Here is a 16,258-nt window from a genome sequence, read left to right on the forward strand (position 1 = left end):
CTCAGCCCAAAGCAGGGTCAAGAGAAGCCATGGAAACAGATGGCGAACAGTTGTACGAGCAGCTGGTGCATATCACAAGTCCTGGCTATGTGACCACCGACACCAGGCAGACAATCTCTGAAGTGTATTGATAATGGCTTTTGGTCACTCGTCTTGTAAAGACACTGCCCAGAAGAAAGCAATGGCAAACCACTTAGAAACGTAGAAACATTGAAAACCTACAGCACAATTCAGGCCCTTCAGCCCACAAAGTTGTGCCAAACCTTAGAAACTACTAGTGTTACCCATAGCCCTCTATTTTTCTAAGCTCCATGTACCTATCCAAAAGTCACTTAAAAGACCCTATCGTATCCGCCTCCACCACCGTTGCCGGCAGCGCATTCCACACACTCACCACTCCCTGCGTAAAAAACTTACCCCTGACATCTCCTCTGTACCTACTCCCAAGCACTTGTGCCCTCTTGTGGCAGTCATTTCAGCCCTGGGAAAAAGCCTCTGACTATCCACACAATCAAGGCCTCTCATCTTATACAGCTCTATCAGGTCACCTCTCATCCACTTCTGTAGTAAAATTGGCCAAGAACAATCATGGTCAAAGACCGTGATCACCCACATCATAACGACACAGCACATAATGAAGATGATGATGATGATCACTCACCTGCTGCTCCCGTTCCTCTTGTAGAGCTATAAAAGATGGCTGTGTTTTACTTTGAACACAGGTTACTCTGGTGATCAGTTATCACTTGACCATTCAAGCCAAAAATCTGGGGATTTTTTTAAAAAAAAGAAATGCTGGAAATGTTGGACAGTATCTATGGGAAGAGTGACAGAGTTGCTGTTATAGGTTGAAGACCCTTTGGCAGAGCTGGGGAGGAGAAGACAAAAGGAGTTTAAGATGAGGGGAGGAATGGGATGCCGCTGGGTCAAACCAGGGTGACCACGGAGATAATTTGGAAACGAGCTTATCTGGCCAGTGAGTGAATGGGAGCCGTTCGTGAGTGAGAAGACAGGCAGAAGAATGTAGGAGCTGTGAAATGTAGAGCAGGGAACAAGCCGGGCCGGTTGGGGTGAGCATGACCTCCATACTCAGAGGGGTTAAAGGAGGAGGTGCAGAAATGTAAACAAACTGAGCCAATGTCACAGAAGGATGACTGATGCTAACTAAGAAATAAAGTCGCCTGAAATTGTTAAATTCTATAATGAGTCCAGAAGGCTGCGATGTGCTGAGGTGGAAGATTTTGTTTTTATTTTTATTGAGTTACAGTGTGGAGTACGTCCTTCCAGCCCTTTGAGCTGTGCTGCTCAGCAACTCCCAAGCAGCGGGGGGAAGCGTTCTTGTGGCACAGCAGTGCAGCGGTGAATGTAACACCATTACAGCACCAACAATCGGAGTGAAATTCCTATTGCTGGCTGTAAGCAGTTTGTACATTCTCCCCGTGACTGTGTGGGTTTCCTCCGGGTGCTCTGGTTTCCTCCCACAGTGCAAAGACAAATGGGTAAGGGTTATTAAGTTCTGGGCATGCTATGGCACTGGACCTGTGGCTGTCCCCCAACCCATGTCTGACGCATTTCAATGCATGTTTTGATGTACATGTGACAAACAAAGCTAATCCTTTTCACAAACAAGAAAATCTGCGGAAGCAGCGCACACACAAAATGCTGGAGGAACTCAGCAGACCAGACAGCATCTATGGAATAAAGTGCAGTGGATGTTTCGAGCCGAGACCCTTTGTCAGGACTCGTTAGACTCATAGGGCAGGAGAATTAGAATCAGCTTTATTATCACTGATATATGTCAAGACATTTGTTGTTTTGTGGCAGCAGTACAGTGCAAGGCATTTTTAAAAAACACTATATTACAATAGAAAATGTATGGTACAAAAGAGGAATAGTAAGATAATGTTCATGGGTTCATGGATCATCAATAAAATCTGATGGCAGTGGGGAAGCTGTTCCTAAAGCATTGAGTGTGTGTCTTCAGTCTCTTGTACCTCTACCCTGATGGTAGTAATAAGAAGAGGGCGTGTCCCCGATGGTGGGGACCTTCATGATGAACGCCACTGCCTGGAGACACTGCGTTTTGAAGATGTCCTCTCTGGTGGGAAGGCTTGTGTCGATGATGAATCTGGCTGAGTCTGAAAACCCTCTGCAGTCTCTTTCAATCCCCTGCACTGGACCTCCACCTCACCTCTTTTACCAGCTGTGGAGGGCAGTTTGAAAACCTAGACTCTACGTGCTTGGTCGGTCATCCTTGACGCATCCCGTCCCATGATTTGGTGAATAGTTGACTGTGGTTTGACTCTTCCAGTACCTGAGGAACTTCATCAATGGAGGCCCCCCTGGTTACGCTCCCTACTGTGAGGAGAGGATGAGGAGGACGTTTGCCAATGGCACTCGAACGCAGCCACCGAGCTGGCTGGAGCTGCAGGTAATTCCCACCGAATACGAACTTTAGTGCCTTGGAGCAATTCCTGGAGTGGGAAGGCTGATAATCCATGGCAGATTAAAACAAGGTCCCATTTGTCCATTTACCCTGGGACAACTCGAACCTAGAATCCACAACTTTGAATATAGAACATTACAGCACAGTACAAGCTCTTCAGCCCACGATCTTGTGCTGACCCTCTAACCTACTCTAAGATCAATCTAATTCTTCCCTCCAACATGACCCTTCTTTCTTCTGTGTGTAATATTAGAGTTTCCTTAATGTTCCCACTGTATTCATCTCTACCATTACACCTGGCAGTGTATTCCATGCACCCACCACTCTGAGGGAGGAGTTTTTTTTTAAAATCCGAGATCCCCTCCCCCTGTACTTTCCTCCAATCACCTTCACATTAGGCCCTTCTGTATTAACCATTTCCACCCTGGGACAAAGTCTCTGGCTTTCCTTCCCACTCATTTATTTTCCTTTTTGTAAGTGTTTAAGCTGTTAGCATCATTTCCTTTGTTAGAAGTACATTCAGATGTTCGACCAGCCTAAATATTTTTAAGACCATAAGACATGAGAGCAGAATTAGGCCAATTCAGCCCATTGAGTCTGGTCCTGTTACAGCTGAATGAGATGGTGAAACCCCGCCTAGACTACTGGGCATAGTTCTGGTCGCTGTACAATAGGAAGGATGTGATAGAGGCAGCAGTTAGAGCAGGGGGTCCCAAACCCTTTATGTGCCATGGACCCCTCTACCATTAACCGAGAGGTCCATGGACTCCAGGTTGGGAAACCCTGGACTAGAGGGACATTCATGTAGAACAGAGATGAGGAAGGATCTCTTTAACCAGAGGGTAATGAATCTGTGGAATTCTTTGCCACAGATAGTGTGGAGGCAGAGTTATTGGTTATATTTAAAGGGGATGCTGATAGGTTCTTGATTAGTCAGGGTGTCAAAGGTTAAAGGGAGAAGGCAGGGGAATGGGGTTGAGAGGGACCAGCCTTAATGGAATGGCAGAGTAGAATCAGTGTTCCAAATGGCCTAATTCTGCTCCTATGTTTTATGGTCTCATGCTGTTGGATCCTGATGCTTTTGTGATCAAAACGTTCTTCAGAACTCAAGAACAAGCTATAAAGTTGTTGCTTATGATGGTTTCATTAAGTACTACAAGAATGCCATGGATCCCTGCCGTTAACCGAGGGGTCCATGGACCCCAGGTTAGGAACTCCTGGACTAGAGATAAACAACATTTCAGTGATAACAATTAACCTATAAAACAGCTAGATTCAAGAAGTGTGGCACCTATTACTGAAAACTAAGAAGTTTCTAGAACAACACAGAAGCAACTATACTGTAATTACCAGAAAAATCACTGAACAATTAGGTATATACTGTAGGTGTTTATGTAAAACTACAAGCAAGCACAGGAAAGTTAAACTACAAGAAAAATAACAATTCCACATCCCAATCCACCAATGCATAGGAAAAGTTTATATCAGGGGTTCCCAACCTTTTTTATGCTGTGGACCCCTTTGGGAGTCCGGTGAAGCCTATGGACCCTTCTCAGAATAATGTATTTAAATATATAATATAAAATACATAGTATTACAGAAGAAACCAATTACATTGAAATAAAATAAATGAATTTGTGATATAGTAATATATGTGCTTCTTTATTAATGCATTAAATAACAAGACTACACATGTTAAATATAGTCAAGATTAAATTTTACTTTTTAAAGACAAAAATGATATTTTGAGGTTTGTAACAATTAATGTGACAGGAAAATATCTGTGATTTCTATTGGTGACAAGGTCACAGAGACTGCTAATACTACTGTGGTTTGTTGCCTACATTCATCATTGAAGGAAATGCTAAATTTCAGTTAGAGGTTAGTGAAAATAAATACGTAAATTTTTTCCCATCCAGTTTCATGGACCTCCTGGAATCTATCCTCAGATGCCTCTGCAGTCTGTGGACCGCAGATTAAGAACCCCAGGTTTAGAGCGATATGGGTCAAACACGGGCAAATGGAACTAGCTCAGATGGTCAGCATGGACCAGTTGGGCTGAAGGGCTTGTTTCTATGCTATATGACAGTTTGGAGTCTTCTGTCTCATTGAACTAATCCTTTCTCTTCCCAACCTCTGACCCTTCCCCTTCCTCCCCCCCCCCACCCCCACCATTCATTTCCACAACAGGCCACCAAGTCGAAGAAGCCGATCATGTTGCCCATCACCTTCATGGACGGAACGACCAAGACCCTCCTGACCGACTCCGCGACGACAGCCAAAGAGCTGTGCAACGCTCTGGCGGACAAGATAGGCCTGAAGGATCGCTTTGGATTTTCCCTGTACATTGCTCTGTTTGACAAGGTATGTGGAAGAAAAGTTGCCTGGATTTTACTCACTGAGTCCCCCTTTTAGTTGCTGGATGGTTCCATAACCATTTGCCCCCTGCCCACCACCTCAGTCAAAGAAAGGAGTCAGACTACTTGGTAATCCTCCAATTCAGATTGACCCAGAAATTCCCTGGCATTATCATGTCAGAGGATCTGTCCTGGGACCAGCATGCAAGGGCCATCACAAAGAAGGCACAACAGTACCTCTGCTTTCTTAGAAGTTTGCAGAGATTTGGCATGTCTTCTAAAACTTTGACAAACTTCTATAGATAGACAGTGGAGTGTACCCTGACTGGTTGTATCATGGCCCAGAATGAAACCACCGATGCCCAGGAATGGAAAGGTCTACAGAAATCGGTGGACACAGCTCAGTCTATCACAGGGAAAGCCCTCCTCGCCATTAAGCACATCTACAAGGAGCACTGCCTCAAGAAAGCAGCGTCCATCATCAAAGGACCCCCACCATCGAAGCCATTCATGTTCTCAATAGTTTTTTTAATTTTAATTTGCAAAAATTGTCTTCTTTTGCACATTGGTTGTTTGTCACTCTTTGTTTACACACAATTTTTCAAAAATTCTATTGTTTCTTTATTTTTCTGTGAATACCAACAAGAAAATGAAACTCTGCGCAGCATATGCTTACATATATAATATACACACACACATATATATACACACACACACACACACACACACACACACACACACATATATATATATATATATATATATATATATATATATATATACACACATACACACACACACACACACACACACACACACACACACACACACACACACTTGGATAATAAATTTACTTTGACTGTAAATATTGCATACAAACTCTCTCCGATATCCCCCACCATCTACTCCTGTCAATGTAATCCTCTTATTCCTCCCTCTGTTTTACAAAGCATTCCCCCCCCCCCCATGAATACATCAGTGCTGCCCCCTGTCTTGGCTGACTCTTGAGCTGGGGTTGTAAAATATTAGAGTATAGAAATGGGTTATTCGTCCCACCTCTTCCAGGTTTAACCCTGATGCACATCTACACTAATAGAATTTGCCTATATTAGAGTCTTAGATCCCTATAGCAAAGAAACCAACCCTTCGGCACAGTCAGTCCATGATGACCTGTCTTCTGCCTAGTCCCATGGACCCAGACATGGAACATCGCCCCCCCCCATACCCCTCCCATCCATGTACAGTACTGTGCAAAAGTCTTAGACACCTGTAAAAAAAAAAATTCTGTAAAGTGAATATGCTTTCAAAAATAATGAAGTGAAAAGTTCCTTAATATCAAAAAAAATTACTATAAAGAGCAATAAACAGTAAAAAATTAAATCAATATTTGACTACCATTTGCCTTTAAAATGCCATCAATTCTCTTAAGTACACTGTCATGCAGTTTCATAAGAAAAATGGTAGTAGGTTGTTCCAAGCATCTTGCAGAGCTTGCCACAGTTCTTCTGCAGACATTGGCTGTCTCATTTGATTCTGTCTTTCCAGGTAATCCCAGACAGCCTTAACGATGTTGAGATTGGGTCTCTCTAGAGGTCATACCATCTGAAACTATTTAAGAAGTCTAGGGTGTCTAAGACTTTTGCACAGTACTGTACTTAGCCAAATTTCTCTTAAATATTGAAACCGACCTGCTTGTTCCACATTCCCCCTCCGGTTCCCATTAAATTAATTTTTAATTTCTTTATTTTGAGATACAGTGCAGTAACAGGTCCTTCTGGTGCAACAAGCCTGCGCCACTTAATTACACCTATGTGACTTATTAACCTACTAACCAGTACATTTTTGGAATATGGGAGGAAACCAGAGCACCCGGAGGAAACCCTCAGGGTCACGGGTAGAATGTATAAACTCCTTACAGACGGGCAGAACTGAAAGGTCACTGGTGCTGTAATAATGTTGCAGTCACCGCAACGCTACTGGGCCACCCATTAATGTCAAAGGTCATTCAGGCCTCTCCCAGAGTGGCTCTTAACCTATGACCTCTAGTTCTAGTCTCACCCAACCTCAATGGAAAAGGCCCATGTCCCTCTGTTCCTTTCCTGTCCAATACCCGTCCAGATGCATTTGAAATACTCTAATTGTATCTGCCTGCAAGTAAGTTTTTCATTGCACCTGTGTATACGTTGACTTGTACAGATGACAATACACGTGGGTGTGACGTATCAGGTAAACATACTTGGTCCTTTCTCCCCCTAGGGTTGGGGAATCAGGAACTTGAGAACATAGTTTTAAGGCGAAGGAGAAAGATTTAAGAGGAACATGAGAAGTAACAGTTTTATTTACACAAAAGGTGATGTGTGGAATGATTCACCAGAGGAAGTGGTTGAGACAGGTACGATAACAACTTTCTTAAAGATACTGTTTCGAGAGGTTTAGAAGGTTATGGACCAAACACTGTCAACTGGGACTAGACTGGATGAGGAATCTTGATTACCATGGACCAGTGGGGCTGGAGGACTCGTTTCTGTGCTGTGCATTCAGAATCAGGATTATTATTATTGATATATGTTGTGAAATTTGTTATTTTGCATCAGCAGTACAGTGCAAGGCATTACAAAAACGATAAATTACAACAAGAAATGTATAAATTACAGTCCAAAGTAAATTTATAATTAGAGTACACATATGTCACCACATACATTCACTTTCTATCGGGCATTCACAGTAAACCAAGACGCACAATAGAATCAATGAAAGACCACACCCAACCAAACAGAAAAACAACCAATGTGCAAAAGACGACAAGCCATCCAAAACTAACAAGGGAAAAAAATAAATATGCAATAAGTAACAAACTCTTGGGTTGAAGAGTCATTGAAAGTGAGCAATTCGTTGTGGAAACAGCTTGGTGGTGGAGCGAGGGAAGTTGTTTCCTTTTGTTCAAGAGCCTGATAGTTGAGGGGTAATTACTGCTCCTGAACCTGGTGGTGTGAGTCCTGAAGCTCCTGTATTTCCTGATGGCAGCAGTAAGGAGAGAGCGTGGCCTGAAAGGAGGAGGAGGCTCCTTGATGATGGATGCTGCTTTCCTGCAACAGTACTCCGTGTGGATGTGCTCAGTGGTGGGAAGAGCTTTACCCATGATGGGCTGGGCTGTATACACTACTTTTTGTAGGATTTTATAAATATTAATTTGTCTCCTTTAAGTTTCTCTCCCCCCCCCCCACCCCCACCCCTTAACCTTGTACCTTTAGTTTTAGACTTCCATACTCCAAGAAAAAGACTAGTTGTCAAAGTCCTAACTTTAGAAACCTCTATAAGATCACCCTTCAGCCTGCCTTCATTTCCAGCACCAGCTGAACCCCCTGCATCTCTATGTCACCATGTGTTATGTAAGGCTTTGGTGTTTCACAAAGCTTTGTGTGTTGAGTAACCTGCTCTCCGTTCCCCAGGTCTCTTCGCTGGGCAGTGGGAATGATTACGTGATGGACGCTGTGTCCCAGTGTGAGCAGTACGCGAAGGAGCAGGGGGCACAGGAGAGGAACGCACCCTGGCGTCTCTTCTTCCGCAAGGAGATCTTTACGCCCTGGCACAACCCCTCCGAGGACCTGGTGGCGACGAACCTCATCTACCAGCAGACTGTGAGAGGTGTCAAGTTTGGGGAGTACAGGTGTGATAAGGTGAGGTTGAATACCCGCCCTCCATTCCTCTGTGTAGGCGACAGCTGGAGTGGGTAGATCTAATGTTCTGGACTTGTCCACTGTGGACGTCTGTGCTTGGGATAACCAGGCCCTTCAGCCCAATGGCCCGTACTAACCCTCAAGCATCATCTACACCAGTCCCATTTAATTTTTGCCACATTTACAGAGCACAGAACAGTACAGCACCTCTGGTCCGCAATGTTGTACCAATCCCTTAACCTACTCTGAGATCAATCTAACCCTTCCCTCCCACATGGCCCTCCATTTTTCTATCATCCATGTGCCTGTCTAAGAGTTTCTTACATGCCCCTAATGTATCTGCCTCTACCACCACCCCTGGCAGCATGTACCACAGAACCACTTTTTTTTAAAACTACCTCCAACATTCCTTCTATACTTTCCTCCAAACACCTTAAAATGAGCCCTGAAGAAGGGTGTCGGCTTGAAATGTTGAACGTTCATTTCCAGTGTTTTGCATATCCCTACTTGCCCATTACGCTGCGGATGTTTAGGGCAGCAATGAAGGTACTCTGTCGTTGGTGCTGTTCAGGGCTCGTGTCATCGTGCCCTTCTTCGTGTCAGTAGCTCAGTTTTCACTACTGTTAGTCAACTCCCAGATAGACTCAGGAATACCGTCGCACTCAGATGTAGAAGGGTTTGTCATTGCTGTTTCCATAACAGTTTTGTTTGACCAGTCAAAGTTATTAGCCCTGAACTGAACCCCCGAACCTGGAGGACCGGTGGACCACTCTTAGTCAGGTCTCTACCCTTTGACCTGTTTGGCATAGGTGACCCTACCAAAAGCTAAAGCATAATGCCCTGACTCCAGCCAAATTGGCTCTCTAGGTCAATGAGGCACGCAAGCCTCCAAACCACAAGAAGTTTGTGGTCCTGCTGTAGGGCCTTGACCTAAAACATCGACTGTACTCTTTTCCATAGATGCTGCCTAACCTGCTGAGTTCCTCCAGCTTTTTCTGTTGCTTGAATTTTCAGCATATGCATACTTTCTCTTGTTTGGAAAATGAGGCTGCCTTGTATTAGCCTGGGGAAAACGTCACTGGCTGTGCCCCCTCTATCTATCCCTCTATCAACTCACCTCTCCTCTTCCTTTGCTCCAAAGTGAAAAGCCCTGCAATGTACCGTAAAAGTCCTTGCAAGTTAATTGACTAGCAGTTAAGGATATTGATCATTTAGTAGCATTGTGTATGTTCAAATAACTTGCGAAGATCAATCACTATTCACAACACAGGTGTTTTAAAAGTCGATAGAAACAACAAGCTGACAACCGATAATACTTTGAAACTAGTACAGTAGTTGTCCCTTAGATGGTGTGTGTGCCTTGTGTACTTCGATTACGTCCTTACCTGGTCTGGTATGCCAAATGGCCCCGGGCCCCAGGCGCCGGCTGCACAAAGGGAAGTCCTGCTCTTCAAAGACCTTCTTTGCCTGGGCTGTCTGCACTCCGTCTGCAAACTACTCTTGCCTGGACGTTGTTGTCTTTAGCCCTTGCCTGGCCGCAGATTTAGTTGAATTTAGTATCATGTTTTGCAGAAGCTTTGTGGGCTGAAGGGCCTTTTCCTGAGCTATACTGTTTGACCTTTAGTGTACATGTTATTTGCCCTGGTTGTGATGAAGGGTCTTCAATCTGAAAGATTAATTCTGTTTTTCGTCCTACGGTCACTGCCCCATCTGCTGTTTTATTTCAGATTTTCCGTATCTGCAGCTTTGTATTTGGATCTATGCCTCATTCTCCAAATGCAAAGATGTTCCTCACATAACCAATGTTTCTGGTTGAAACCTCTCCGTTGGGGAAGGAGGAAAGGTTGCCTGTGAAGTGTGGGAGCCGGGAGGTGATGAGTGGAATGATGGGCAGAGGGAGCAGTGGGGTGTCGGGGAGGAGGGGAGGGATGGAAAAGATGAACGAAGAGAGAGCTTGCGGATACCGGAGTGAAAAGGTGGCAGGGTAACATTAGTGGTTAGCTTAACGCCACAGAGCCAGCAGCCCAGGTTCAATTCTAGTATTGTTTCAATTCAGCATTACAGTTTCTAAGATGTGAGGCCCCCTTCCCCCTGTGACCATGCACGTTTCCTCCAGGTGCCCAGTTTCCTCCCACGTTCCAAAGGCGTATGGATTGGTAGGTTAATGTGGTGTAACTGGGTGGTACGGGGCTCATTGGGACAGAAAAGCCTGGTACAGTGCTGTGTCTACTTGTTATACTGTGGGGGGACAAACCTAGTGAGTGGTAGGGCACTGAGGAATGTAGTGGAATGGAGGGGAGGGATCTGGGAATAAAGATCCATAATTCCTCGAAAGTGGCAGCACGGGTCGATAGAGTTGTAAAGAGAACATTTGGCACATTGGCCTTTTCAGGGCACTGAGTACAAGAACTGGGATGTTATGTGGAAGTTGTTGCAGGTGCTGCTGAGGCCTAATTTACAGGATTGTGTGCAGTTTGGGTTACCTACCTACAGGAAAAACAGCAATAAGATTGGAAGTGTGTACTGAAATTTTACAAAGATGTTGCCAGGATTTGAGGACCTGAGTTATAGGGAAAGGTTGAATAGATAGGACTTTATAGCATAGGAAAATGAGGGGAGAATTGATAAAGGTATAGATAGGGTCAATGCAAGCAGGCTTTTTCTACTGAAATCTGAGGTGAGACTGAACTCAAGGTCGTGGGTTAAGAGTGAAAGGTGAAATGTTTAAGGAGAACATGAGTGCGGAACTTCTTCACTCGAAGGGAGGAGCGAGTGTGGAACGAGCTGCCAGTGGAAGTGGTGGAATCGGGTTCGATTTCAACAGTTGAGAGAAATTTGGATAGGAATGTGGATGGGAGGGGTATGGTCCAGGTGCAGGTCTATGAGACTAGGCAGATTAATAGTTCGACATGGACTCGATGGGCAAAAGGCCCCGTTTCTGTGCTGTAGTGTCCATCAAAGGATATGACAAGGAGGCAGGTGTATAGTGTTGTGGGATCCGGGATCAGCCATGATGGAATGGTGGGGCAGACTCGATGGGCTGAATGGCCTATTATGGTCTTCAGATCAACAGTTGATGACTCTAAATTTCACTGGATTAACCTGTAACCACCCATCTGCTGCTCTCCCATCAGGAGGAGGACCTTGCTGAACTTGCTGCCCAGCAATACTACGTGGACTATGGCTCGGAGATTGTTCTAGAACGGCTGATGAGCTTAATTCCGTCCTATATTCCCGACCGGGAAGTCACCTCTTCCAAAACGGTGGAGAAGTGGGCCCAGTACATCATTGCGGCTCACAAGAAGGTAAAAGATTGGGTTTATTTGTCACATGTACATCAAAACATGCAATGAAGTATGTGCTCTTTGTGTCACCGACCAACACAGTCTGAGATGTGCTGGGGTTGGGTTGGTCTCACCAGTATTTCCACATTTCCAGTGCCAACATAGTGTATCCACAACCTGCTAACCCTAGCCCCTACATCTTTGGAACATGGAAGGCCAGAACTTCAGGATTGAGGAAGAACCTCAGTCTGGAACATTGACAGTTTATGCCCTCAGTAGATGCTGCCTGACTTGCTGAGTTCTTCCAGCATTTTATGTGTGTTAATCAATTATTCTATGGCATACTGCTGCACCCCAGTGGCTAACAGAGGTACTGCACCCATCAATTCAATTTGTGTCTGGGCACAGATTGAGTTGAAATGAATTGGATTGATTTTATTTCTTACATCCTTCACATACATGAAGAGGAAAAATCTTTGTTAGGTCTCTAACTAAATGTGCCATATCCAATCATAGTAATTTATAATAAATAGAACAGTCAATGTAATGTAGAGTACACTCAAATCAGAGTGAGTTCATCAGTCTGATAGCCTGGTGGAAGAAACTGTCCCGGAGCCTGTTGGTCCTGGCTTTTATGCTGTGTTACTGCTTCCTGAATGGTAGCAGCTGGAATAGATTGTGGTTGAGATGACTCAGGTCCCCAATGATTCTACGGGCCCTTTTTACACACTTGTCTTTGTAAATGTCCTGAATCATGGGAAGTTCACAACTACAGATGCGCTGGGCTGTCCACACCACTCTCTGCAGAGTCCTGCGATTGAGAGAAGTACAGTTCCCATTCCAGGCAGAGATGCAGCCAGTCAGGATGCTCTCAATTGTGCCCTTGTAGAAAGTTCTTAGGATTTGAGGGCCCACACCAAACTTCCTCAACTGTCTGAAGTGAAAGAGGCTCTGTTGTACCTTTTTCACCACACAGCTGGTGTGTACAGACCCCGTGAGGTCCTCAGTGATGTGGATGCTGAGGAACTTGAAGCTGCTTACCCTCTCAACCCCAGGTCCATTGATATCAATGGGGGTTAGCCCGTCTCCATTCCTCCTGTAATCCACAACCAGCTCCTTTATTTTTGCGACATTGAGGGAGAGGTTGTTTCCTTGACACCACTGTGTCAGAGAGATGACTTCTTCCCTGTCAGTCTCCTCGTTATTGTTTGAGATGAGGCCAATCAATGTAGTCTCATTGGCAAATTTAATTAGCAGATTGGAGCTGTGGGTATACAGGGAGTAAAGGAGGAGACTCAGTACACAGCCCTGAGAGGCTCCTGTATTGAGAGTCAGAGGGGTGGAGGTGAGGCAGCCCACTCTTACAACCTGCTGGCCATCTGACAGGAAGTCCAGGATCCAGCTGCACAAGGCAGGGTCAAGGCCGAGGTCTCTGATCTTCTTGTCGAGCCTGGATGAAACTATGGTGCTGAATGTTGAACTGTAGTCCAAGAACAGCATTCTCACATAAGAATTCTTCTCCAGATGTGCAAGGACGGTGTGTAGAGCATTGGCTATGGGGTCATCTGTCGATCGGTTGGTACTCTTCATAGCCATTCAAAAGAAAGCCATACCTTCTGGCTGAAACCGTGGATTTTTTTTTAAAATTTCAATTGTAGAATGGAGACTTAGGGATGATTATATATAGTTCCCTGGAAGTGGTGACACAGGGTGGTTTGGTTTTGAATACAGGAGTTGTAGGGTGGCAAGGTGGAGATGCATCTCTACCAAAGGAGGTGTAAGGTGCTCATTCCCTCCGCTAGCCTGCAGGTCATCCTTGGGCAAGGTGTAGCACCTACTTAACACACCCCACCCTGCCGGATCAGGGTCATTTGAGCCACAGGAGCAGGTGGTGGGTGGTCGTATGAGAAATTGGTGCATATCACAAGTCCTGGTTATGTGACCATTGACGCCAGGCAGATAATCTCTGAAGAGTATTGATAATGGCTACTGATTTCCTGATTGTATCACTGTATACGTTGAACTCCATCTCAAACGTGAGATTCTTCAGATGTAGGAAATCCAGAGAAACATGCATAAAATGCTGGAGGAACACAACAGATCAGGCAGCATCTGTGGAAGGCAATAAACAGTCGACATTTCGGGCCTAGAACCTTCATCAGGACTGGAAAGGAAAAGGAAAGGATCCTGGATAAGGTGTGGGGAGGGGAAGGAGTACAAACTAGCTGGTGATAGGTGAGGGGGGAAGGTGGGTGACTGGGGGAGGGGGATGAAGTGAGAAACTGGGAGATGATAGGTGGTAAAGGGCTGAACTAGAAAGAATCTGACAGGACAGAAGAGTGGAACATAGGAGAAAGGGAAAGGGGAACCAGAGGGAGTCGATGGGCAGGTGAGGAGAATAGAAGGGAAGGGAAAAGAGAGGAGTTAGAATGGGGAAGGGAAAAGAGGAGTTAGAATGGGGAATGGACGAGAGAAAGGGGAGGAGGACAATTACAGGAAGTGAGAGAAATTGGTGTTGCAGCATCAGGTTGGAGGCTATCCAGATGGAATATGAGGTGTTGCTCTTGTTGAACTCAGTCTGTTTGCTTCCCACTTGTTGGAGCCAATGTACTTGGAACATAGAACACTGTAATCCCCACATCACGATTTTTAGAACATAGAATAGTACAGCACAGTACAGGCCCTTCAGCCCACATTGTTGTGCTGACCCTCAAACCCTGCCTCCCATATAATCCCCCAAATTAAATTCCTCCATATACCTGTCGAGTAGTCTCTTAAACTTCACTAGAGTATCTGCCTCCACCACTGATTCAGGCAGTGCATTCCACACACCAACCACTCTCTGAGTAAAAAACCTTCCTCTAATATCCCCCTTGAACTTCCCAGCCCTTACCTTAAAACCATGTCCTCTTGTATTGAGCAGTGGTGCCCTAGGGAAGAGGCACTGGCTGTCCACTCTATCTATTCCTCTTATTATCTTGTACACCACTATCATGCTGCTTCGCCCTTGCTCTCTTAATCTCTGATCATAATCCATACTCTCTAAACCAGGCAGCATCCTGGTAAATCTCCTCTGTACCCTTTCCAATGCTTCCACATCCTTCCTATAGTGAGGCGACCAGAACTGGACACAGTACTCCAAGTGTGGCCTAACCAGAGTTTTATAGAGCTGCATCATTACATTGCGACTCTTAAACTCTATCCTTCAACTTACGAAAGCTAACACCCCATAAGCTTTCTTAACTACCCTATCTACCTGTGAGGCAACTTTCAGGGATCTGTGGACATGTACCCCGAGATCCTTCTGCTCCTCCACACTACCAAGTATCCTGCCATTTACTTTGTACTCTGCCTTGGAGTTTATCCTTCCAAAGTGTACCACCTCACACTTCTCTGGGTTGAACTCCATCTGCCACTTCTCATCCCACTTCTGCAACCTATCAATGTGTCTCTGCAATCTTTGACAATCCTCTACACCATCTACAACATCACCAACCTTTGTGTCATCTGCAAACTTGCCAACCCATCCTTCTATCCCCACATCCAGGTCGTTAATAAAAATCACGAAAAGTAGAGGTCCCAGAACCGATCCTTGTGGGATGGGACACCACTAGTCACAACCCTCCAATCCGAATATACTCCCTCCACCACCACCCTCTACCTTCTGCAGGCAAGCCAATTCTGGATCCACCTGGCCAAACTTCCCTGGATCCCATGCCTTCTGACTTTCTGAATAAGCCTACCGTGTGGAACCTTGTCAAATGCCTTACTAAAATCCATATAGATCACATCCACTGCACTACCCTCATCTATATGCCTGGTCACCTCAGAGAACTCTATCAGGCTTGTTAGACACGATCTGCCCTTCACAAAGCCATGCTGACTGTCCCTGATCAGACCATGATTCTCTAAATGCCTTTAGATCCTATCTCTAAGAATCTTTTCCAACAGCTTTTCCACCACAGACGTAAGGCTCACTGGTCTATAATTACCCGGACTACCCCTACTGCCTTTTTTGAACAAGGGGATGACATTCGCCTCCCTCCAATCCTCCGGTACCATTCCCGTGGACATAAAGATCCTAGCCAGAGGCTCAGCAATCTCTTCCCTCACCTTGTGGAGCAGCCTGGGGAATATTCCATCAAACCCCGGGGACTTACCCGTCCTAATGTATTTTAATAACTCCAACATCTCCTCTGCCTTAATATCAACATGCTCCAGAACATCAACCTCACTCATATTGTCCTCACCATCATCAAGTTTCCTCTCATTGGTGAATACCGAAGAGAAGTATTCATTGAGGACCTCGCTCACTTCCACAGCCTCCAGGCACATCTTCCCACCTTTATCTCTAATTGGTCCTACCTTCACTCCTGTCATCCTTTTGTTCTTCACATAATTGAAGAATGCCTTGGGGTTTTCCTTTACCCTACTCACCAAGGCATTCTCATGCCCCCTTCTTGCTCTCCTCAGCCCCTTCTTAAGCTCCTTTCT

General features: G+C 45.2%; 1 protein-coding gene across 5 annotated transcripts in view; it reads left to right on the forward strand.

Annotated features, from left to right (window-relative positions):
• myo7aa (myosin VIIAa) overlaps positions 1-16,258 on the forward strand; it is a 292,479-nt gene that overhangs the window by 214,026 nt on the left and 62,195 nt on the right. For all 5 annotated transcript variants that reach the window (XM_072262606.1, XM_072262604.1, XM_072262607.1 and 2 more), the window contains 4 exons: positions 2,312-2,431; positions 4,637-4,810; positions 8,253-8,480; positions 11,615-11,785. In XM_072262606.1, coding sequence (XP_072118707.1) covers positions 2,312-2,431; positions 4,637-4,810; positions 8,253-8,480; positions 11,615-11,785 — 693 coding nt within the window. The remainder of the gene's footprint in view (positions 1-2,311; positions 2,432-4,636; positions 4,811-8,252; positions 8,481-11,614; positions 11,786-16,258) is intronic.

Source organism: Mobula birostris, chromosome 7 (genome assembly GCF_030028105.1).
Source record: "Mobula birostris isolate sMobBir1 chromosome 7, sMobBir1.hap1, whole genome shotgun sequence".
In the NCBI taxonomy this organism is placed as follows: domain Eukaryota; kingdom Metazoa; phylum Chordata; class Chondrichthyes; order Myliobatiformes; family Myliobatidae; genus Mobula; species Mobula birostris.